The sequence below is a fragment of the Theobroma cacao genome, chromosome 5 (genome assembly GCF_000208745.1).
Source record: "Theobroma cacao cultivar B97-61/B2 chromosome 5, Criollo_cocoa_genome_V2, whole genome shotgun sequence".
Taxonomy (NCBI): Eukaryota; Viridiplantae; Streptophyta; class Magnoliopsida; order Malvales; family Malvaceae; genus Theobroma; species Theobroma cacao.
Window position 1 is genome coordinate 33,576,104 of NC_030854.1, and position 25,261 is coordinate 33,601,364.

Sequence of the window (25,261 nt, forward strand, 5' to 3'; positions counted from 1 at the left end):
GTTTACTTCAGGAAACAAAAATCTGAAGTTTATAACTAGTTCATCAAGTTCAAGGCTTTGGCAGAAAATGAGTTAGGTTTCTCTATGAAGATATTACGATATGATAATGGCCTTGAGTATTGTTCTTCGGAGTTCAAAGATTTCTTGGCTTACAAAGGCATCAAACATCAACTGACTGTGCTACATGGCCCTCAACAAAATAGGGCCAATGAAAGAATGAACAAGACCCTTGTTAAGATGGCACGGTGTTTGTTGATTGGCAAGGGTGTACCAACAAGATTCTGGGCAGAGGCATTGAATACTGCAGTGAACTTGTTGAATTATTTGCCAACTAAAGCTTTAGAGTCCAAGAGTGCATTTAAAGCTTGATATGACAGAAAACCTTCTATTGCTCATTTGAAGGCATTTAAACGCATTGGTTATGCAAAAGTACCTGATGAAAAAAGAAGAAGAAAATTTGATTCAAAGTCTCAAACAGCCATCCATATGGGATTTAGTGGCATTTCCAAAGGCTGTAAGCTATATAATGTGGATACAAACAAGGTCTTTATCAATCTGGATGTCAAGTTTCATGAAGGAAGTCAATGGAATTGGGAAAAAACTTTGATTGAAAGTTCTAAAAATCTTAATATCAATGCTTATCCTTTACCATAGATTAACAGAGATGAAGAAGAAGATCTTGAAGATGAAAATTTGGCTGTGAGAGGTACTAGATCATTGTAAGATATTTATGAAAGATGCAACTCAATGATAATGGAACCAAACTCTGTCACTAAAGCTACACTAAGTGGATTTTAAAGACGAAGTTGAATACAGGTGGCTCGGTAAACAAGTTGAAAGCTCACCTGGTTGTCAAAAGGTATTCTCAAATTTATGGAGTTAATTACCTAGAAACATCTGCCCCGAGAGCTAAGCATGATACCATGAGGCTTTTAACCGCTATTGCAGCTAAAGAGAGTTAGAAAATATGGCATATGGATGTGGAATTTGCCTTCCCGAATGGTTATATATCAAAAGACATTTTTATAGAACAGGTTGAGGGATTTGTTGTCCAAGGCAGTGAAGATAAAGTCTACAAACTTATTAATGCTTTGTATGGCCTTAAACAAACCCTAAGGGCTAGGTGTGAAAGGATTGACAGCTAGTTATGTAACAAAGGCTTCATTCGAGGTGTTAATGATCCAACTTTATATGTGATGAAGGAAAATGAATTTGTGAACCTGATAGTGTTACTGTATCTAGATGATATGCTGGTTGCAAGATCAAATGGCTCAATGCTGATGAGTTTTAAACTCAAGATGATGGAGGAATTTAAGATGACTGATCTCGGTGAAATGTCATTCTTCCTAGGCATTGAATTTGTGCAAAAATCGGATGGCATATTTATTCATCAAACAAAGTTGCTAAATAATTACTTAAGAGGTTTAAAAAGGAGAATTGTAAAGCTATTGACACACCTATGGTTTCTAGCAGCAAACTGTGCAAAAATGAGGGAAGTTCTCTGGCAAATGAATCAAGGTATAGGAGTTTGGTTGGTTGTCTCTTATATTTATGAAACTTTAGACTAGTTATAATGTACTTTGCTAGTACACTTTCTAGATTTTTGCAAACACCATTTGATTTGCATCTGATGGCTACTAAAAGGGTACTCAAGAATATCAAGGCACTGCTGACTTTGGATTAATGGTCAATAAAAATGCAAGTGAGAATCTTCTTGACTATTGTGACAGTGATTGGTCCAGTAGGATTGAAATTCACGTATTACATCTAAGTTTTGTTTCTCCTTTGCCAGTGTAGTTTTCACCTGGAATTGCAAAAAACAGGATGTTGTAGCTTAGTCTTCTACTGCAGCTGAGTATGTCGCAACAGCTTCAGTTGTAAATCATGCAATTTGGTTAAGGAAACTGTTTTTTGATATTGGCTTTAAGCAAAACAAATGTACAAAGCTTCTAATTGATAATCAGTCCACCATTACGATTGCCAAAAATCTTGTTTATCATGGTTGGACTAATTAAACACATAAAAGTAAAATTTCATGCCTTTAGAGATGCGATCAAAAAAGGAGAAATTTTTGTTGAACACTGCTCTTCAAAGGACCAACTTCCTGATATTCTGACTAAGCTAGGAGTCACCAAACTCAACTGTAAGGAGGTGTGCTAAAATTGAGGTTGAGTTGCTGGTCTGCAAGGTTTGCACCAAAACTCTGAGTTTGAAGCTTAGGCAGAGGTTGAAGATGACTGGGTATCACATGAAAAGCATATGTCTATTTCATGTTAACTCTTTGACTAAATCGCTGTTTAATTTTACCCTTTTATTGTATTAGCCATTTATTCTCTCTGAAGTTGTTGTGTAAATAGCCAAGTGTCTACAATTCTCTTAAGAAAATTTGTGTAGTCGTTTGAGTGAAACATGGCATTGCCAGCTACTAATGCTCTGTTTTTTTCCTCTACTACTGCATAACAAATAGAGTAGCCATTAATGAAGTTTCAAAGCTTTTTTCTCTCATCAATTTTCTTGGAGTTTTTTTATCTACAAAATTATCATGTTCTTCATATATTTAAACTTAAAAGAAGTATGTGTTTAGTAACATTCCATGAAAAATATTGGGCATTTATAATTTTGGATATATAAGTCTAAATTAACCTATAAAAACATTCATGTAAGTTAGTTTCATTAGTCATTAATAATTATATATACCGACAATATTTTTAATCTAAAATCATCTCTTTGTGCGCAAACAGTGAATAACTTACTCTTTCCTCCATATTTTTTCCCATCTTTTCTTTTTGAATGTCTTAAAATAATGATTTCACCTACATATTTTCCACGTTCACACTAATTTCTAGGAAATTTCATTTTCAAGTTGGGCAATGCAAGCTGCAACTTCGAACGATGAGTTCTTTTCTCCAGTTATTGGTTTTTTCAATTTCTTCTCTATTCCTAAAAATCATTTTAGCTCCTCTGTTCTCCAGCTTAAGTTTCATCAGAAATTTTACACATGCGTTGGTCTGATGGCAGGGATTGCTCAGAGTGTAAGGGAAATGCTGCTGGGTCTAGTTTTTCATATGCTGCAATAAGAGTTATTACTGGGCACAGACTTAGTCATGCTAGTCCAGTTTAACAAAGGCATCTGTAGCTTTGTTTAACACCGGTGGCTTTTACTACCAGTTGTAAGGAAACTATGGGAGAAGAAAAATTTTTGTTGAATTATAACAGAGCAAACGATGACATATGATGCTCTGATATGGAGTAAAAAACTGATAAAACAGAGAAGGATTAGCTGAAGGTTCTGCACTGCTTTCATTCAACTATAAGCAAAATATTTATACAAATTATATAAGCTTAACAGCTGTTAACACAAAAGACAAGTGTTAAGCTGCATCTAAAACTAAGCATGCAAGATGACACATCATAGACACCTGTGCAAAACACTCAACAACCAGTACAACGAAGCAAAGCCATAACAGACAAAATGATAAAGTCTCTGTTTTATATCTCTAAAACAGAGTATACAAAGAGAGAAGGTCATACTAGTTTCATTCATATTCAACAAATATATACACAGCTTCATTAACACAAGTCATCAACAAATATAACACTTGTTAATACATGAGAAACAAGTGTAAAATATGATTATCATAGTGACATGCATAGCTACACGTAGTGGTCTTCAACACTAAGCAAACACATACAAACACGCAGGATATCCAAGTGGATTGTCACTTGTCATTTTGTCCACTTGACACATGCAAGCATTAACTCCAACACCAGTACCAGGTAGCTGTAAATGATATTATCAAGCAATATATGAATCAGCCTCTTTTTTTAAAAGAAAACTCACCGTGAGCAGGAAAGTGTTTATTCATAACATTGATTCTTAACGGACCAACAGTAGCATATTAGCACAATGATATGCATTGTAGAGATCTAGCCAATCCGAGGCACTTGAGTCACTATCCCGTCTGCATCGACAACAACCCGAACCCTACCAAAATCGAACCTCATATCGGCTATATCTCCCTCAAACAACAGCACTGCTTTCACATTTGGATTCTCTTTCTCGATCTTCGCTGCTGCAACCTCTCCTTTCTCCCCAACCAGCTCCGGCCACGACTCTTTACCTGTAAATTAATATGAACAAATCACAGGTAGAGCTTGTTGTTTTACATTTTATGGATGTCAGAAATGCAACGCCGGACAACAAATATAGCTTTAGGCTTCCCCCATTGAACCAGTGAAGAAAGCATAGAGCAGAGGAAAATATCACACCATTAATTTACTAATTATAGCCTTACCTGGTGGCTTAAACGGTCCGAATGAAAAACCAGCAGCATAGCCTGCACCAACAAATGTAAGCGCAGAGCCAATCGCTGCAGAACCAACAATAAGCGCATCGACAACCGACCTCCGAGAAACGCCTCCTTGGACGGCTTGATGATCTTTATTCAGCGGCTGATTCGGAGCCCTACACACAAGCTTGGAGGGCTTGATGTTGAGGCGGTGGCGCTGTGGGGATGAAGATCTTGGAATTAATGGTGCGTGGACGAAAGCTTGGTGATGAAAGAAACATGCAGTAGACGCCATTTTCCCTCTTCGCTTTGCTTTGCTCTGAGCTCTTTTCCTTGTATGTCAGTCTATTAAACTGATGTAATGAAAAATGAAAAATGAAAATTGGTCCCCTATTTATCTACTACTACGAGAAATAGATAAGATTGCGAAAGGCGCTAATTGGTGTACCCCTCACCCGTTTGGCACATTTTACATGTGACCTTGAATTAATAATATCGATTCAAATTGGAAATGATCCGGGGTTGGTTGCTTGTTCGATTTTTTTTTTGGGCCACGTTCACTTTCACATGGCAAACGGGTGAATGAGTACAAGTTTGATGTTGATGGCTCCATTAGAGGGAAACTGGGTCTAGCATACGACAATCAAATGTTCCCTTCATCTATTGGCATTGCCTTCACATGCAGGCTCCAAAAAACTTGTGATAGAGTCAAATTTTACGGTTGCAATTTCGTAGGTGCTGAAGAAAGATCAGAGCCCATGGGACAATCAAATATTTTCACAAGATTCTAGGCCCATAAATTTGAAAAGAAACTTAATTACACAAAAATATTGCAACATTTAAGATATTAAAAAAGAAATTGAAGAAGTGGAATGAGAAGAACTTGATTTGGTTTACTGTAATTTTATATAGAAGTTAAGTGGTACAGCAAATTGGTGTAGTTGGATTTACAAGAAGAAATTTATTTAGCTTAGCTTTGATTTATGTTAAAGATGTACCGTTGAATTGCTATGAAAAAACTTATCACCCGCTGTCATAAAAAAGTAGGTGGTTATCAACAGTGGACCTTAAGAGGACTTGCTTGTATTCGAACCGAAATTATTCTGATATTGAGTCCAAGTGCTGAGTAATTTTTATGCTCATCCTTCAAGCATGAAAGAAAAGTAAGTTTAGTATACATATCTCTTATTCAAAATTTCAAGTTCAAATCTCTCTTATCTAAATGGTATATGAATATACATTGCACCAATATTCTTGTCGATAAGTCTAAATTTGGGTAAAAGTCTCTAAGGTGATATGAATGTTCATCTTACATACCATCCGGAAATTCTATTTTATTATCATCCGTACTGTTTGTTAACTGGGTCTGAACATGTTAATTGTCAGATATACAACCAAGTGTCATCTATTAAAGCAATTACTTAGACATTTGCATCTCAATAGTAAACAATTCAATCATTGTGTTTTGGTCTTTAAAGAGAGTTTGCAGAAATTCATTCTCTCATCAAACCCAATGTCTATAATGCAACAAGATACGGGCCATTATGAAACTGCAATTGCAAGTTATAAGCTCCAGTAATTACGCCTTACTCCTTAGTACAGTCTGTTGGCTTGAAAGACGCAGCCTGGTTTTCAATGTCATAGCCAACCAAGAAGTTCATTTGAGCCAAGTTACCATAGATTGAAAAATCAGAAATAGTAGTGAAAGAGAAGCATGAAACACCCTCGGAAACTAAAACGAAGGTGTTCAAAGGACTCAGCTTCACATCAGCATTGGTGAAATGCACTGTGATATTTGGAACTTTGAAATCTTTTTAAGCTTCATACCAAAGGCTCAAAGTTTCGGCTGGTGCATCAACGCGCTTTGAATCAATCTCGCTAACCACCAATGTCTCCAGTTTTAAATAAAATTCTTAAGGCAAGACTGTTAATGTAGTTCCCGAATCGATGATAATGTTACCCTCTGTGGTTCCAAAAGAAGAGCAGGTCAATTCTAGTCTATCGTTATCAACAGTAATCGCTTTTAGGGTGAGAAAATAGAAGATATCAGGACTTTTTTAAATCAATGGAGTTGAAATAGCCCCAGAACCTGAAACAATAGCATTAGTCCCAAAATTTATTTTGCCTCTGCTAGATTCTAAACTAAATGGCACCAAGCAATAGGAGAATTTCCAGCAATCAAAGTAGCAATTTGGGAAATGAGGGAAACTCTTCCACCTCCAAGGCTAATGATGCCTGATCCATTTTCGTTTAAGGTATCTCCATCGTTGTGCCCACATCCATAGATAGTTTTAGGAAAGGCGATGGATTGGCCACTTGTAGAGCCTAGGGTCATGGTATCAACAGCGAGATCTCCCTTTGAGAATGATCAATCTCCATTAAAGATTGAATATAAGCAAGTATCATTTGCCTCAAGGGAACAAGGGGTCTGGATTATTTCTTGGCATTGCCTTGACAAGCAAGAAAACCTTTTGTAAGTTGATGACGATTTAGGGTTGAAAAGAGGAGCATCTTGTTTGTAACACTCCGGGCAAGGCTCACATTGCGTCCAAGTAAGATCACTACCTGTGTCAGTAATAGCTAAAATCTCAAATGGTGGTGTACCGATTGATATATTCATGAGGTATTCACGCACCTTGATTAGCGATGACATCGGATTGAGCTTCATTTTTTGAGATACAACTTGGAGTGAAGTGATTGACATGAGTAGGAGATCGCTGCAGGGCATTGATTGTTCGTTGTGAGGTAGTTTCTAATTGGTTGTAGAAAGGGGACTTGGGAGAATCACGATGGATCAATTCAACACCAAAGCCGTCATTCTGAGCTTCTAAAGAAGGACGATGAGAAAAAAAGTAGCAAGAGATAATGGTTGCCAAGGCAATGCAAAAGATTGAGTGATGAATTTCAACTGCCATGCTTGCAAGAGATACAGAAGAATAATTGTGGGGAATACATTACAAGTAGGTTTCAACAAAGCCCATACAGAGGGAAAAAATGTTGGGGTGCAATCATGTTGTGAATGTGCGAGAAACAAAGGTAAAAAGATTTCCTTTTCTGGCAAAAGGGTTGTGACCCGAATACATTAACATTAAGATGAACATGCTTTAGTTGTTCCATGCATCTTTGTTTATTCTGTTAGTCATAATTGATATTATCATTTGGCTTGAATGCTTTTCTTATTAAGTTGATCTTTGATTACAATGACAACTCTTATTTGGATTCATCAAATCTGACATTTATATTCAATACCAAATTGGATAATTGTTTCCCTTTCCATATATATAATTCTTTAATCGTAGCAATCTTAGCACAAAATTACCAAATTTTATCACTGTAATTTACTCTTTTTACTTCCATTTCACTGTAATTTTATTGCACAATTACCTAAGTCAATGTATAATTATTGGGTAATATCAATAAACACTTATTTAGCCTACTTACCTAGGAAAAAAAATATAATTAACACTAGTTTGTTACTATGTTGCAATATTATGTAGATATTAAAGTATTCACAAGTGTATGGTATTCAAATTTCAATGCTTAAATGCCATATTTACAATGTTTTAATATTGAATCAATACCATACATATAAAAGAATGAACAATAAATAATCAAGATTCATGCCGTATATATATAGGAATGAACAATGTAATAATCAAGATTCATTTAATAATTACCTAACAAATACCTAACTTAAGTCAATATTTAATTGTTAGATAATATCAATAAACACTTATTTATAGAAGGTACTCACTCAAAAACAAATATATTGTTAATATTAATTTTTTACTAAGTTGTGATATTATATGGATATTAAAGTTGAGTCTAAATTATATTACTAACTTCTTTCAAACTTTCTCTATGTTTTCATATTATAATTTTTAATATATATATACACACACATCTTTTGGTATTAAAATTTATAGTAATTTATCAATGTTAAAAAATTTTTCATAAAAAATATCGAGCTAGAGATTTGTACATTTAAAGGATTTTCTTTTTCGCACATAGCAATAAAAATTTATTTAATGAACAAAAAGTAAAGGAGGGAGCCAAAACCTTATTATGTTCAAAGGAATTTAAATCAGACCAAAAGAGAAAATAAAAAAAAGAAGTAAATAAAGAGAGAAATTAGAAAGAGAGACAGCGATCTGAATAACATAGAGAATATCATTAGAAACAACAAACTTGAAAGTACATGTGCTGATAACAAAGGAAATCAACTAGTGATTAACAATATGTAACATAACATAGAAAGCTACAAAGACATTGCAGAAGATGCAAAGCTAATTCTTGGAGCAATCGGTGGGCTTAAACGAGACGGTCTGCTTCTCAGTATCATAGCCAACCAAGAAATTCATCTGTGCCAGGTTACCATAGATTGCAAAACCCTGAAGAGAACTGAAGGTAAAGCACGAAACTGTGTCTGAAACCAAGACGAAGGTGTTCAATGGCGCCAACTTCACATCAGCATTAGTGAAATGAATTGTAATGTTTGGAACTGCGAAGTCAGTTGTAGCATCGTAGCATAAACTCAAACCTTGGGGACCATCGACCCTCCTTGCCTTAATCTGGCTAGCCACGGCTGATTCAAATTCTGAGTAAAAATCTTCTGGTAAGAGAGTCAATGTAGTGCCTGAATCAATGATGATGTTACCGTCATCTGTTCCCAAAGAAGAACCTGTAAACTTTATTCTCTTGCTCCCAACACTGACTGCCTCCAGGGTGAGGAAGTAGAAAGTGGATGGGAATTTTTTAGTCAATGGAGTAGAAACAACCCCAGCGCCTGAAACAATAGCATCAGTACCAAAGTTCATTTTGTTTGATTCTCCTGCGTCGGAGAGAGGCAACAAGCAGTATGAGAATTTGCCAGCTATGGAAGTTCCCAATTGCGAAATAAGTGAAACATCACCACCTCCAAGGCCAATGATGCCTGAGGTATTCTCATCGAAAGTCCCATCATTGTTGTGGCCACATCCAATGATTGTATTCCGAAAAGCTACGGGGCGACCCGTTGTTGACGGTAAGGTGAGTGTATCAGCAGCAACATCACCATTTGAAAAAGAGTTATCACCATATGTGACTGAATATCGGCAAGTGTTGTTACTAGAACAAGAGCTTCCCTCAAGATTCTCACATTGGCTTGCACTGCAAGAAAAGGTTCGGAAAGTGGATGATTTGCTAGGATCAAAAAGAGGAGCATCTTGCCGGAAACACTGGGAACAAGGCTTGCATTGAGTCCAAATAAGATCACTTCCTGTATCAGCAATAGCAACAATATCAAAAGCTGGGGTACCGATGGATACATTCATCAGGTATTCTCCCGAATCGGCAATAAGATCAGCGTCTACCGCCTTTGTTGAGATAGAACTCGGCTTGAATCGATGTGCACGATAGAAGGAACGACGCAGGGCATTGGCTACGCGATTGGAGGCAGTTTCCAAGGGATTGTACAAAGGAGACTTCGGGGAGTCACGGTGGATTAACTCAACACTAAAACCACCCTTCTGAGCCTCAATAAGGCAGAAACAAGAGAGAACAAGGATGGCGAAACCAATAAAGAACATAGAGGTAGTATTGGCAGTAGCTGCCATCGTTACAAGAAAGATAACTTGAGAGGATTGGTGCTATGGGTGCCCGTAGTTGTGGTCAATTTATAGGATCGGAAAGAGATGGACTAATTAAGACAAAACTAAATTAAAGACTGAAAAAATTAAGGAATAATTTATGGTAAAATGTGCAAAAGACAGTCAACTTCCCTTCATGGTGCGATGAATATATACTGCCAGATACATTTTTTCATGCATTTCCTTTCTGGATTAAAGTCTTTTGAGATTCTATATAACCATCAACTCTTAAAGACGAAAAAAAAAATTTCTCTGTTTCTCTCTTGTAATAATTAATAATTTTTCCATCTGTAGATGCCCCCAGATTCTCTGTTTGACTCTGCCAAATAATATTCCACATAACCTTTAAACGCATATATAATTGAAAATTTGGTTAATTTCCATCTTTGATGCATGAATTCTTAAATTACAATCTAACCATGAAATTGATCTTATGGGAAAGACCTTTTGACTTTGATAACTGAAAATATTTTGTGATTGATTCCCATGATTTGTAGTATGAATTTTCTGTGTCGAAATGCAATGGGAACAGGGAATATATCTTCATTGCGTTCATACCTATGAATTTATGTGGCAAATAGGGGTATTAATGATGTTAAAGAAATTGAAAAATCATGCCGGTTGATAACAATTAAACGTGATTAACCTCTAAATTAGTAATTAATCTTGATGGGATTTTGTTTCTTTCTTTCTTTTTGGCGAATTAATTAAAACGTTGAAGATAAAAAAAAGCAGAATCCAAATACACAAAAAGATATTTAAAAAGCAAATTAAGAAGGTAACCATAGAAAGAATCGCTCGGCTTTTGGAAATTTTTGACGAAAATCTAGAAATATAAAAACTTTATTATTTTGCTTGTATATTTAATTATGTATCTACTTTTGACTTAACATTAACTGTAGAGAGGAGAAACCAATAAAACCTAGGAAGCATAATGTAGCTGTGTAGGGCAGGCATCGTCACTATCAACAATCCATTAAGACCTTAAATGTTATAATTTTAAAAAATAATAATAATTTTTATTATAAATAAAAATTACAATATATCAAACTCATGAGTATTACAAAAAATACACATGGACTCATTTGAGTAATAAATAAATTAGAATTCTATCATCAACTAAACCCTAATTCTGCACAATTATGTTGGCAAGATTTTAAATTGTATTGATTTTATCTTTTTAAAGAACATTGGGCAAACGTTTTCTGTATTATCTTTCTCCTGAATGGTGTATACCCTTAAAGCATTTCATAAAGGAATGTCTGAAACAGAAAAACAAAAGAAAATCTTCTGGAAAAGATTGAAAACTAGAATCCCATTGATCAATAAGCTAAAAGGGCATAGAATTTTCATTTATTTATTACTCAAATGAGTCAATGTGTATTTTTATCCAAAAGCAAAAAAAGTTGAACTCCCTATGGGTTGCATTTGTTTGTATTGATCATTATTAGTATTGATTTTATTTTGAATTGATTTGTTTGATCATCATTTTGAATTTAGGGAGATCTCCTTGTAAAAAGTAGAGGGAACTTAAGCCTATATACTTCCTAATAAGATATATTGGCTCAAAATCACCCCCTAGTCTTAATTTGTTTGGTAAGTGAGAAAGTGAGAGAAAGTCATAAAAGAAACCTGAAAAATCTCAAATCTTTTTTTTTTTTAAATTAAACAAGCAAAAAATAAAAAATTTATTAAAAACAGTTTTTATTGTTTATTTAAAAAAATAATTAAAAACTTAACACCGTTACCTCTTTTACGAATAAAAGTAAAACACAAAATTTTATATGAGAAAAAAAACAAAAAATTCTAAAAAAATTTACCTTAATCTTAACTTCTCTTTAATATTGTTGATATTTATTTATTTATAGAATATACAAATATTTTAAATAACTTTTTAATTTAACAATCAAAATATTTAAATAAAATCTCATTTATGTGTTAAAATATATAACTTATTTTGTACATGCAATGATTATTAATTTAGAATTGATCCAAAATTAGACTTTTACGATCCAATCTGTTGATAAGGGACGAGGTGAGTAATTATTTAAGACCATAAACTATCTGGAAAATGTCAATTTTTATAAAATTTAGACCATGAACCTCTCCGTATCGTCTTAAAATCAATCCAAATCCATCAATTCAAGAAAAGTCATAAGACAAGACTCTAAAATGGATCGATCCAAGTGAGTTTGATCTAATGCTCACTCCTATGCCAGGCTCCAATTCCAAGTTGACAAGAATTCTTGGAACTTACTGTCCCAAAAAAATTGAAAAAAATAAAGAACATAGCTATAGTAGGATTAAAGAGGAAGGACAACCTAATGATCCAACCATTAAAGCTTACCATTCCTCCTTGGGAGCTTCCGACTTATATTTTGAAAACATTAGCAGTTTCTATCAAGTGCAAATTTGCATCTTAACCAACATACTGTCCATTGATTCAAGCAATCAAACTGTAAACAGTACAGTTAAATCAAATTGTAGATGATATGAATCACCTTGCTTACAAACGATTGAGCCAAGAGAGTCCAATATCACAATTTAAGAATGTCAATGCAGCTTCACACTTGCAAACAACTCTTATGGATCACCAGTTGCTACTACATCTACATCAACTCGAAATCAAGTCAGATTTCATCCTTCGAACTGCCGTTATGTTTCAGATTCACAAGAACTTGCATCATGGGGTCACATGGGGCCTGCTCCAACACCCAGGTCTTAACCCAAATCCCAAATCCGAGCTCATATCTTTAACTAAAGACAAGTATTGCTTTGCCCTTTTTTTTTTTTGCATGAACATACATACTCTTCAACATGGAGAGATATTCTATCATTACTTTCTTATTGTCTAGCTACAATCATCATGAATTTACCTGCTCACCTTGCTCACGAGCAATAGAAGCTGATAGAATTCCAAGATCACGATTTAAGAATGTCAATGCAGACTCGCACTCAGAAATAATTCTTGTCACAGGAGAGGGTTCACCAGCAATTGTTTCAGATGATCCAACAGAAAGAGCAGCATGTGAGTCCCTCAGATTCCTCAAGTTCCCCAGGAACTGCAACAGAAGCAAAGGAATCTTTAGTTTCTTAACAACCCCAGAATACATGAAGGATAGTTGCAATGTTGAACAGTTATGAAAATTATCAAACATTCTAGAACTGAAAGTCTGTAACTACATATCGAGTGATAGTGGGATAATCATGTCTCATTTTAGTTTACATTAGCATCATTTCCAACTTGCTCTCCCTCTCCCTGGGTATGTGTGCATACTCTCATTTATTTATTTATGTCATTATGATATTTTATCTTGCCACAATAAATTCAGACGATGAATCTTGCATGACATAAAGATCCTGTGCATGACAATAGTTAGGACTTATGTGCAATAAGAAAGGAATATAGCAAAATAAAATCCTAAGTCGTGCAAGTTATCTAAGCTTCCTATTGTTATCAATCATTCATCCAATTATCCTCAGAATAATTAATTTCCCCAAAGCTATCAATCTCACTTTTCTAGCATATGATGAATTTATGATTAGTTTTCAGTTGAAACTTTTAAAAGCTAGACCTGAATGCTAATTAATTAAAAGCAAGCAAAAATGGTTGGTATGCTACAAATAATTGGCTCTAGCAATTCAGATAGATGTGAAAGAAAGGAGAGGTATTAGCTGAAAAACCTTTAGGTGAAAGTATTAATTTCAGGACATTAGTCCACATAAGACTACCCTGCTCTTGCATGTATGCACACACATGGGCACATATGAGTATTTATTCTCATGAAAGCAGACAATAACACTGTGCTGGCAAAACGCTCTTCCTAAACCATATAGCAACAAGAACCCGAGCATTTCATTTCATCACCGTTGTATGATCACCCAACTCAAAGAGTAGGGTTCAAATAACCCCNACAATAACACTGTGCTGGCAAAACGCTCTTCCTAAACCATATAGCAACAAGAACCCGAGCATTTCATTTCATCACCGTTGTATGATCACCCAACTCAAAGAGTAGGGTTCAAATAACCCCCCCCCCCCCCCCCTCCCCCCCCAATTAAAAAAAAAACGGCAACAAGTAAAAAAGAGAACAGGGAAAGGAGGGGCGTAATGTGAAATCAAAAGACAAGAAGAAGAATCATCTATATAGCTAAGCTTATGAAAGGATCGAACAATTGAAAAAAAAAAGTATCATCTTCATACACCATAAGTTAGGAGAATGATGGAATTAATCAACATAGAGATACCTTTAAAAGCATCTTGTAAGCCTCCAACAAGCGATTGGCAGCAGGCCCGAACCCATGAAGTTGTGGTACCTCCATCATGTGTGTCCATGGACGAATTTCCTGCAAGGAAAATTTTCAAAATTTAGACCACTCAAGAAACATGCACCCACATATAAAAATATGACAAGTTTTACAGAGAAATTCAAGTGCATGAGAAGTCAATGATCATATTAAGTGTAGAACACCTCACCAAGACTAGATAAATGAATACATAATAGAATAAGGTTTTGCGCAAGATCCATAAGGGTCATTGAAGTCAAAACTAAAACTTCAGATCAGTTATATATTAGAAATTAAACCAGAAGCTTTTCCCCTAATAACCTGCTTTATAGGGATTTGGCACATCAAAACAAGAAATCCTATTAACTAAAAATCAACAGAGTAAGCCGTAAACCCACCTAAATGGGGTTGGCTACAGCATTACATGTGCCACTACACACTAAGAGCATAAGAAAATGAGCATATAAATGTAAGACACACAAATAGCAAGACATCCAAATGTTTGTGCTAGAATATAGGAGATAACAGAGAATAAACATAAAAAAGCATATCAACTGAAAGCAACACCAGGCCAGACCTTGGTGTAAATCATATTGAATGATCTTGCAGTTTCCAGAAAAGATTCCAAATCTGCCCGCAGTTTAGATTCCACTTCTGCATACTCCTCATCAGGATTGTAAGCATGCTGCAAAGGGGTGAAAGAATTGTAAATTAAATAAAAGAAGCAAAACATGGGTAATAAGTAAGAGACACATAAGCATGCACAAACACAAAAAGAAAATCATGGCTGCATAAATATACATCAGGATATCAAAAGTTTGGACAATTCACTGCCAGAAAAAAACAATAATTTAAAAAAACCATGTAGCCTCAGAAAATTGAAAAGAGAATCTTCTTAGAGGGGGGAAAGTTTTAAAATACAAGAGCAAGCGTTGCCAGTCAACTAAGAGAATAACCAGCACCAATAATCCATATAACTGAAGATCAATTACATATTAGAAGCACAATTAACACAATGCTTGAAAACCCAAAATAGTAGCTTAGGGAACAAATGCTAAATATTGTACTTTCATCTTAAGAGCAAACAAATTCCTATGTAGTCTATAGAGTAAATGAATGGTGACACTGCTTTATTGCCAGTAAAAACACCACATAGAGTCAGATGCCTTCAAAGAGAATATAACATGATGTTGATCAAAGAGCACTACAATTCCGGGAATGGAACACATGAAGTTAAACAGAAAAAAAGATGGAACTCTGAAGACATGTTGAACCATGAGCTAAGGAGAAAGGATAAACCTTTGATGCCAAGTCATCAACTTTTTGCTGAAGATTTGAGAGTATCTTGGACTGTTCTGAAAGCTTTGACTCCAGCTCAGAAACATCAGGTCTGCAAATAAACTTGATTAAAGGAAGACAATGTCACTACATCTGCTGATAGGAAACTACATATCAAGTGATTGGCAGGTAACCCAATGTCTAAAATTGTCATCAATTGCGATATAGGATCATTATCAATTGTAACAGGACCTATTCTGGGAGCATAATCTTCGTAGCCTAAAAAGATCAGCTAAAGCACTATATATGCATCTTAAATGGTAACATTGCAGAAGAAGTAGGAGTGAGGTCTAATAGAGGAGGCAGAAGGCTAGTAGCCATAGTGGACTAGCAGGAAATTAATTCTATAACCAAACTGTCCATGACATATAAGAATTCCATATTTTGCTTTAACTGGACAATAGATACATGTACTAAAAGAAGCCCCACAATCCAGGGCTGGCCCAAGAAATGTTGACTACTATGACAGCAATATGGTATGGTCCTATCAGCAAATGGGAAAAAACAGCCCCTCTAAGGCTCAATCACATATTTGGGCTTGATACCTGGCAAAGGCCATCTTCAACATGAAGCACAGTAACAGACATAGCAACATATTGCCAATTATTGGACAATCCTCAACTTAGATGAATCTAGGGCTTAGTTGAGAGAGAATCGAGCTCAAGAGGAAGGAATGGAATTTGACTTATGGTTATACCATATAGTATTAAAAATAGAGAGAAACAGGAAAAACAGAATCAGGTGAGATCATGTGAACACTAATAAGACAAAAGGGGGGCTGCTTACAATGGATATATGGATTGAATCTGCACATCTGCAGGGAACAACTTGCATTCCTCAGAAAAAATTAGAGCCTGTTTCTCTGCGATAGCATCTATTAGTTGTATGTCCTTTGCTACCTGCTCATCAACACTGCAAAAGAATGTAAAGCAAATTTTGCAATTGGAAACAACATTACAATACCAGACTAAACACGAAAGTAATACTTGAAACAAAAAAAAAAACAATGTAAACTTAAGGATGAACATGTATTCTTTGAGAGTTAATGTAATTCGGCCCAAATGTGAACTCCATATCATCTGTACCTCCATTCTGGATTATCTGCACAGATGCTTGCCTCCACCAGATCGACTATAAGGTGCAGCATTTCAGTCCGATCTTCATAGCTTCCTCGTCCCTGGAAATCACCATGTTATAGCTTGTGCTAAAGCTTGGAAACACAAGTTTCAAATGTGCTTTTACAAAAGAACAGGAAACTATAATTTACAACTAACATTTGATTTATCCAATCAGAGTCATGACCAATGCTCCTTGCATTGCCCAACTGAAACATTCAACTAATAACATAAGAGATAACCTCTATACTTCTCAGTACTTTCTCGAAAATGTCACAGCTTCCTATCAGAGCTAGGAAATATTATTCTAATAGTTACAGGGGAAAAAGTGCATGCTTTTTTTGCCGGTTTTGTTCATCTCCAAACAAGTCATATCTAACCAATCGCACATTCATAACCCAGACATAATATGCTATAACAAAAACCCAAATTTGAAATATACCACAAATTTTAAATGTCAACAGTCCAAAATATAACTTTTGACATCTCTCCCTAATATAACTTTTGAATATCATTAGTCACATTTTTTCTTTTTGTCTCACTTTACCGAACAAGACGCAATACCAAATTATACTGTGCCCACCCATTTTATACTAGGCCTGAGTCCAGCACTTTACATAATAATAAAAAAAAGCCACTATTTTCAATTAAGCCTCATTTTGTTGTTCCTTTTAATACTTTTATTTCCAGGAGCAAAAGGACCAAAAAGGCAATCAGATACAAGAGCAAATAATATTTTTAACTAACTAAGAATTAAAATTTTAAATATTTGTGAATATAAAAATGCATAATTTATTTTCACAAGAAATCATTATATTTAAACATGTGTTGCATTCTCTTTTTAGCAACTTTTAAGTAAAAGTAACGAGCAAACAGAGCCTCTAAAAATAGTAACTCAAAATCTGAATTAAGCTTACTTGGATAGCTTCTGTATCAATTGTAGTAGTAATCCCCAAAAACTTTGCAATCTCAGCCAAATCTGCAAATTTTAACAATTTCCCCCCAACCCAAACAAAAAGAAAAGTTAACAAAACCCAAAACCCAAAACAATAACAGAAGAAGGAAAAAGATAAACTCAACAGATAATGCACTTACATTGGATTCTAGAAGTTTCTTCATCACGATCCATAGCATCCCCTTGTAAATTTTGTTGCGAAAACGGTGACTTATCCCCTAATAGACTGAATTTAAACACCGGCCCCGGCCCCCCAGCCACCCAAAAAGATAAAAAAAGGAATTACTGAAAACCCAAAACAAACAACAAAAGAAAAAGTGTGAGAATTGAAATTACCGGAAAAAGAGCCATTCGAGAAGGGCGTAACGTTCCATGCCGGCGAAGAGAAGAGACTGAGCTGGAGCATTGGCTCTCGGGTAATTTAGGATCGATAATTTCCTTTGAATTTCCTCCATTTGTTTCGCTGCCATTTTCCTTTTCTTTTCTGGTTTTTCCAAGTTGAGAAGAATGGAAAATGCCGAAACGGGAATTCGACGAAATTTGAAAAAGAAAAGAAATTGAAAAGGAACGTTTAAATTATGGTCCGTTTGGTAACATAGTTAACTCTAATCGGGTCGGGATCAATCCCTCGAGGCTCAAAGCCCAAAGGCTAGTTTAAGTTTTCTGAAGGGATCCATGTGCAAACTTGAGTTGGGCCTAGTTTTGGGTTCAGGGAGTGAAATAATATAAAGTTCATAAATAAAAATTGAATATCTCATACCTCATATTTTCCAGAGTGGTGGGCTATCTCGGTCTTGATACTTTTCATAGGAATTTCAGAAATTTGTAAAAAATTAAATAAATTCTGATGTTACTTATCACAATTTATTTTTTTAATCAAAAAATATACTTATTAAATATAAGAAGATTTTTATTTATAAATCTACAACTCACTCCATCGTGTGGTATTATCAAAACTAGGATCAATGCCGCATCCTTAAAATTCCATTCGCTCCATGATGATGGAGTCCTATCATTCCTTATTGATGATTAGAGGCCCCTCCTGATTGAGGCTGAAGCAACTTCCTTGAATCAAGCCTTTGCATAACTGCATAAAGGTGCCATTGGAAGTGCTGATAGTTGCTTGATGAAGTTGCAACTGGTAGATGTGAGTAGTACATTGTTGTTGGTTATACACACACGCAAGCGTACGTGTCACACAAGTAGTATAATAGTAAGTAAGTATCGTTTCTTCAGGGAATTGTATCAAAACTCTTATTAATTACTAAAATTTAACACCCTAATCTTATTCAAGTAAATCTAATTTTACAAATTAATTAAAATTGAAATTAAAGCAACAAGCTAAATTAATGAATTAATGCTAAAGAATTTCTAGAAGTTCAGTAAAATGGAGCCTAAGACTATGGAAGTACTTTACTTTTCATTTGGATTTAATTTCACTATTTATACTTATATCAATGTGTTGGTTGGTAGCTTAGAGTCCAAATTTATCTACAATTCTTTGTTGAGATATTGTAAACATACCTATCTGAGCTAATTTTTCATATGTCTATATTGATTAATTAAGGTAGGTTCACTAAGCTTATACCATAATCTTGGCTACATATGGTATTTAGGTATATTTTTATCTTAAATACTAATAATCAAATCACCTATGCATTAAGTGAAATAAACACATGCTATTCAAATCCTTGGTCTATTCTAAATTCCTTTTATCAAGTTGCATTTAGTGACCCAACTCAATCCAATTGTTGATCAAATAATTCGAAGCAACAGGCATTGATTTGAAATAAACAACACAATACCCATTAATTATAATACTCTGTACTTTGATATGGTGATTAATAAAGCTTATCGGATGCCAATTGAGGTTAATTATAATGTTTAAAAGTGATGAAAAATGAAAGAAAGAGTTTGTGATAAAATATTCTGCACGCGATGAAGTAATAATAAAATAATAATATTTTTATCGAGAAAGAATTTGCGAGAAAAAAAAAACTGATTTGGAAGTGAATTGAGGCATAATAAGGTAATTTGGGTACCAAGGAGATAAGAGGAGTGTGAGACCTCGAACTCTATAGACCCGTAACTAGCAGTAGACGCGATAACACAGATCAGGGGTAATTTCGTTATTTCTCATGGTGAGCTCCTGGAAGTAGCTCTCAAATGTTATTAAGGTCTAAATAGACCTAAGGAATAAATGAATGATGGTAAAATAAATGAAAAAGATAGAAATACTGATAAATTTCACTTAAGGGCAAAGCGATCATTTTGCATCTCGAGTCGAAATTTTTAAGTTTTCATGAACTCGAGTATTTCTAGACTATTAAGGACTTTGTTTCAGTGTCAAAAAAGTAAAAAGATTATATAAAGGTAAAGGGAAGACAAAGTGACCTTGTTAAGGGTATTTTGGTCATTTCGTGAGAAATTGGATAAACATTAGGCATAAATATCTAAGTTTCTAGCAACTTCTTCTTCTTTTTCCCTTCTCACGTTTTCTCACATTCCATGGAAGTTTGATTTGAAACCTCCATAAATTTTCTCAAGTTAATCCTAATTTTCATGCTTTTTTGCACCTTTTTACAAAGTCATTTGTGCTCTTTTACTCTTTCACCTTAAAACCCTCAAAAGCCTTTCCTTAATACTTTCTCTCACTAGCTGGATGTTCTAGGGAGAGAAAGAAAGATTTTTCACAATAGTTTGAAAGCTTTTGAAAAGGAATTCAATTACAAAGCTACCAAGGTGAGTAATGAAACTGAGTTGATTTTTAAGTTGTTGAGAATGGCTAGTGGTTAGATTTATGAGTATTTTGTAGTTGAGGTGGTTTATTCATTTTAGTGTGACTATAATAGTGAAAATAGATATCCACTTAATGGTAGTTGGAAGCTAGCTAGGAATAACTAGTAGAACATGATTTAGGAGATAGCTTTTAGAATTATTGTTATGTGAATTGAGTTGATTTGTGATGCTATTATGTGTAATAGGTTCCAACGAGACCCCACATCTCCATTCAGACCATTAGTGGGAGTTGGAGTCGATTTAAGAATCAGCGAGGACCAGTGAATGAATTTGCATTAAAATGCTTTGGGGTAAATGCACATATGTTTGAATGATTTACTTGAAAAGTTTTAATTGTCTTTTTCTTTAAAATGTATACGATAACAAGCTCTTGATAAAATTTTTGTGTTGCGAAAATGTGACTGCGATGAGTCCACGTACTTTGTTATTATGTTGATATACATATATATATATATATATATATGTGTGTGTGTGTGTGTGTGTGTGTGTGTGTGTGTGTTGTGCCTTGATAGGNTGTCGTGTGTGCCTTGATAGGTAATATCGTGTAATAAATATAACCGTGCGTGTGCGAGGAGGGAGAGCACATGCCGATAATGATGTAGGCGGGAGTGCGTGTGATGATATTGAAGTGTGCAAGTAGAGAGTGCACACGATGATATAGAAATATGCGAGTAGGCAGTGCACATGATGATGTTGCCTTGTGCGTGTAGGGAGTGCATATTGGCTATGTGAGGTGGTGGTATTCGTGTTTATATATGCATATATGCGTGTGCAAGAGAAAGTTATGAATATAGTATGTGGTTGTAATGTATGTGAAATCTTGCATGTTGAACCTTGAAATTTTGCTAAGTATTTTCAAATTGAATTGTATTGCAGCAAATGGCCTCTTTTTGTTATGAAAAGAAACTCTTCCTTGGTTATTCTGATTCTCGCTGCAACCAGAAACTCTTGGCTTTGTAAGGTTGGCCACGGTTTTGCATATTGCTACAGCGAGAAACCTTCTATCAAGCTTGCTACCTTGCTTGGTTTCTGCCATATTTTCTACTTCTTTAACATCACGGTTGATCATGGATTTTCAACATCAAGGGATTAATTAATCAAGCTTGAAATGAGGTATTTTAACAAGAGCTTAAATTAAATTGCATTGTTTTTGAACTTAAGTGCATCATGATTTCTAAACCTTCTGTAACGTTGCTTATTCCCTTTTTATATTCACTCACTGGAGTTATACTCACGTTTTTTAAAACTTCATGTTTTAGGTTTTCTGAGTTAAAGGTGATTGGCCCTAAGATGAGGTGCTCCTCCTTATCCATTGCTCCGTAGGTTTACCATGACATTAAATGTTAGCAACCGTGCCCAGAGTCACTCCGTTGACAGTCAAGGTCTAATTATGTGTATATGAATACTTGATACGAAATACTAAGATTCATTTGTCAAGCTATATATGTATATTATGGTTGATGATGCCATTATGAATGCATAATTGGTTTTTATGAATTGTTTTCAAAGGAACGATGTTTGGACATTACGAATTTTGGAATTTAAAGAAATATGGATTAATGTATAAGATTATATAAATAGGTTTGCTTGAACTTAGTGGGTTAAGCCTATGAGCCCTTGCGTCGGTCATGGCCCAAGATTTGGGCTGCGACATTAATATTGAGTAAAAGGAAATTAAAGTATCCAAACTATAAGTAGAGATTAACCACAATCCTAGAAATAGAAATTTAGTTCAACATACTGAATATAAAACCCAATATTTCTAGAAAAATATTCATTTCTATAATAAAGAAGAGAGAGAGATGGAACTAGTATGAAAAAGGTAAGCTGATATGGATGATACCGCTCCCAAGAAAATCCTTTACTTCTCTTCTCCCTTTTCCTCTTTTGTGTAAACTAAATCCTTAACTTTTTTTATCTCTCCTGAAAAACTGTTCCAAATCTTTCCCCCTTCCTTTTTCCTAAAAAAAACTCTCTTTTATAACCTTTAAAAGTGACCTTCTGATTTGAAAAATTGAAAGGTACATATTGCTTAACTTGGCGCTGCAGCGTTAAGTTCACTACCAAAGGCATTGTTTGTAGTGTTAGACAACGTTGGGAGCTTGGCGCTGTAGCGTTGGAAGTTCTATTTGGTGAGGGGGACAGTGCTGCAATGCTGTGCCTGCTATTTCCATGGTTTGTTCCTTCAAGTTGTCTAGTGTAGAGTTGCTGCGGTTAGGTTACTTCTAACGTGATTTTGATCATGCTCGGATCAAAACTGGACAAAGTGATAAACATGAAAGTTATAACCATTCCTCTTAACTTTCGATGGTTTAAGAATCACGTTGATTGGACTTATTTAACTTGAGTTATATCTGAAGTACCACTTCATGTTTGATGAAGTCTGCACTTGGCGAACTTGTGCAATTCTTTGTCACTTGACCTTTCCTCTTTTGAAAATCTTAAAAATATAAAAACTAAATTAGCCATAGTTAAAATAAACATTTTTGCCATACAAAAGTATTAAAATTACTTGAAATAAACTATTTCAATCATGAGTTAATTAATTAAAAAAATAAAAAAAAACTACTTATAACTTTAATTAAATTTAAAGACTTAGTTATTTTATTACTTAAAATATAATAAAATAACTCTTATCATACATCTAGTCCTCACGTGACTCACCGCGACGAATAAGATGCTTTTCCGGATTTGGTACAATAGGCAAATCCAAGGTTTCATAAAAATGGTACCCCGGGCCAAAGCCGCTTGATAGGCCAGACAACAAGAAGCCAGAATGTGCAACTGCGAGCTCATCCTACCCTTTTCAACATGAATCCAGGACTAGGACTAAGTGAGCAATATCGATACAGTGTAGGCACTGTTTCTTTGTATTGTCGATTAAAATATTATAGATTTCCCGTTTCCTCATATCTTGCAGATTTTTTTATTCAAAGACCAGAACCCAATACAAACGTTCGAAAATTTGCAACCCAAAACAGTAGCTTAAAATATCCTTTTGGGTCCAACCATAAAGAACTGAAATATCTCCCTCTTTCCTTCGATCTTCCTTCAATTTTCACTTTTCACTTGTTGCAGAATCTCTTGTTTTTTCTCTCTTACAATAACAAATGCATACTTTGAATCTCATATCATCCTCTCATGTCACTTTCTCCAAATCCACACATCAATATTATCCCACAAAAAGGATCGAAAACCCAAAAAACTTCAGTTACCCTCCTGCTTTTCTCAACAAATCCACCCCTCACAGCCCCAAACTTTGCAACTTTCACAAAATCCATTGTTACCCTTTTGGCAAGATCCAAGGCTTAGGCACCAAAAGAACTCCTTTCAGCTATATCCATGAAAACCCTTCTAGGAAACCTGGATCCCGTATTCCCAGATCAGCTGCAGCATCTGAATCTAATCCAGAAGGAGAAGCTGCAGCAGCTGAAGCAGCAGCGAAGTCAAAGGCTAAAACTTTACAGCTTGCTCTTGTGTTCGGTTTTTGGTACTTTCAAAACATTGTCTTTAACATTTACAACAAAAAAGCATTGAATGTCTTTCCATTCCCTTGGCTTCTTGCTTCTTTTCAACTCTTCGCTGGTTCCATTTGGATGTTCGTTCTCTGGTCTTTAAAGTTGCAACCTTGTCCCAAAATCACAAAGCCTTTTATTATTGCACTTCTTGGACCTGCATTGTTTCACACAATAGGCCATATTTCAGCTTGTGTATCGTTTTCTAAGGTTGCCGTTTCCTTCACTCATGTTATCAAATCATCAGAGCCTGTGTTTTCTGTTGTTTTCTCTTCATTTCTTGGTGATACATACCCTTTGAAAGTCTGGCTTTCCATTGTTCCCATTGTTTTGGGATGTTCTCTAGCTGCTATTACTGAGGTTTCCTTTAATTTTCAAGGCTTATGGGGTGCTTTGATTAGCAATGTTGGTTTTGTGTTAAGGAACATTTACTCCAAGAAAAGTTTGCAGAACTTTAAGGAAGTGAATGGATTGAATTTGTATGGTTGGATCAGTATAATCTCACTGCTTTATCTGTTTCCAGTCGCGGTTATTGTTGAAGGGTCGCAATGGGTTCAAGGGTATCACAAAGCAATCGAGACTGTTGGCAAAGCATCCACATTTTACATATGGGTCTTGCTTTCAGGAATATTTTACCATCTATACAACCAATCATCTTATCAGGCACTTGATGAAATTAGCCCTTTGACTTTTTCAGTTGGGAACACAATGAAGAGGGTTGTGGTTATAGTGTCAACTGTTTTGGTGTTCAGAAATCCAGTCCGGCCTTTGAATGCACTTGGATCTGGGATTGCAATACTTGGAACTTTCTTGTATTCACAAGCAACAGCTAAGAAGAAGAGTGCTGGAGGTGAAAAGAAGAGCTAAGGGTTCAATAATCTCTTCAAAGTTTTTTAACTTTTTGTTCCTTTTGAACGGATGATACTTTCATTTTTGATCTTTTCTTCCCTCACTGTTATAAATGTTAATAAATGACCTATATTTTGCTTTCTTAATTTCTGCACTCTTCCCCTGTTATATAGTTGCTTTGTGTTTGCTGTGCTTGGGTGTCAATTGCAAAAATATCTGCTTTTTGACATGATTTGTAACGCTTTTTATGCGCCTAAAGCTCTGGTGGCTTAGGTCAAAACCAGACTCTGCTGCAAGAGTTTTTTTTTTTTTACCAGGTTAAATACCGATAACATTTGAAATTTACTACCGCTTTCTCAGCTCCACAAGGTAATACATTTTTGCAAATATTATTTCTGGAGTTTTTAATACTTAGATTTTTACAGTTTTGTTAGTGAGGAATCTTTGTTAGATTGATTTCTGATGAATTTAAATTAAAAGAAACCTT

At 35.1% G+C, this 25,261-nt stretch overlaps 4 protein-coding genes, 1 long non-coding RNA gene and 1 pseudogene across 5 annotated transcripts; 2 read left to right on the forward strand and 4 right to left on the reverse strand.

Annotated features, from left to right (window-relative positions):
- LOC18599708 (oxygen-evolving enhancer protein 2, chloroplastic) lies at nucleotides 3,474-4,672 on the reverse strand. The gene is made up of 2 exons (XM_018121805.1): nucleotides 4,296-4,672; nucleotides 3,474-4,121 (listed from the first exon to the last, which is right to left on the reverse strand). Exons 1-2 carry the CDS (start codon nucleotides 4,582-4,584, stop codon nucleotides 3,928-3,930), a joined length of 483 nt encoding a protein of 160 aa, XP_017977294.1. The 5' UTR covers nucleotides 4,585-4,672; the 3' UTR covers nucleotides 3,474-3,927.
- LOC18599709 lies at nucleotides 5,876-7,204 on the reverse strand (annotated as a pseudogene).
- On the reverse strand, nucleotides 8,442-9,926 carry LOC18599710 (aspartic proteinase CDR1). Its single transcript, XM_007029781.2, has one exon. It carries the CDS (start codon nucleotides 9,881-9,883, stop codon nucleotides 8,576-8,578), a length of 1,308 nt encoding a protein of 435 aa, XP_007029843.2. The 5' UTR covers nucleotides 9,884-9,926; the 3' UTR covers nucleotides 8,442-8,575.
- On the reverse strand, nucleotides 12,328-18,154 carry LOC18599711 (AUGMIN subunit 7). Its single transcript, XM_018120496.1, has 9 exons — nucleotides 17,948-18,154; nucleotides 17,752-17,837; nucleotides 17,574-17,635; nucleotides 16,627-16,718; nucleotides 16,328-16,453; nucleotides 15,503-15,593; nucleotides 14,781-14,888; nucleotides 14,165-14,263; nucleotides 12,328-12,978 (listed from the first exon to the last, which is right to left on the reverse strand). The coding sequence occupies exons 1-9, from the start codon at nucleotides 18,079-18,081 to the stop codon at nucleotides 12,781-12,783; spliced, it is 996 nt and encodes a 331-aa protein (XP_017975985.1). The 5' UTR covers nucleotides 18,082-18,154; the 3' UTR covers nucleotides 12,328-12,780.
- Nucleotides 20,312-21,954, forward strand: LOC108662120. Its single transcript, XR_001927903.1, has 4 exons — nucleotides 20,312-20,353; nucleotides 20,596-20,700; nucleotides 21,287-21,523; nucleotides 21,670-21,954. It is a non-coding gene; the product is annotated as an uncharacterized LOC108662120 (long non-coding RNA).
- Nucleotides 23,139-24,920, forward strand: LOC18599712 (xylulose 5-phosphate/phosphate translocator, chloroplastic). The gene has a single exon (XM_007029783.2). The coding sequence runs from the start codon at nucleotides 23,521-23,523 to the stop codon at nucleotides 24,790-24,792; it is 1,272 nt and encodes a 423-aa protein (XP_007029845.2). The 5' UTR covers nucleotides 23,139-23,520; the 3' UTR covers nucleotides 24,793-24,920.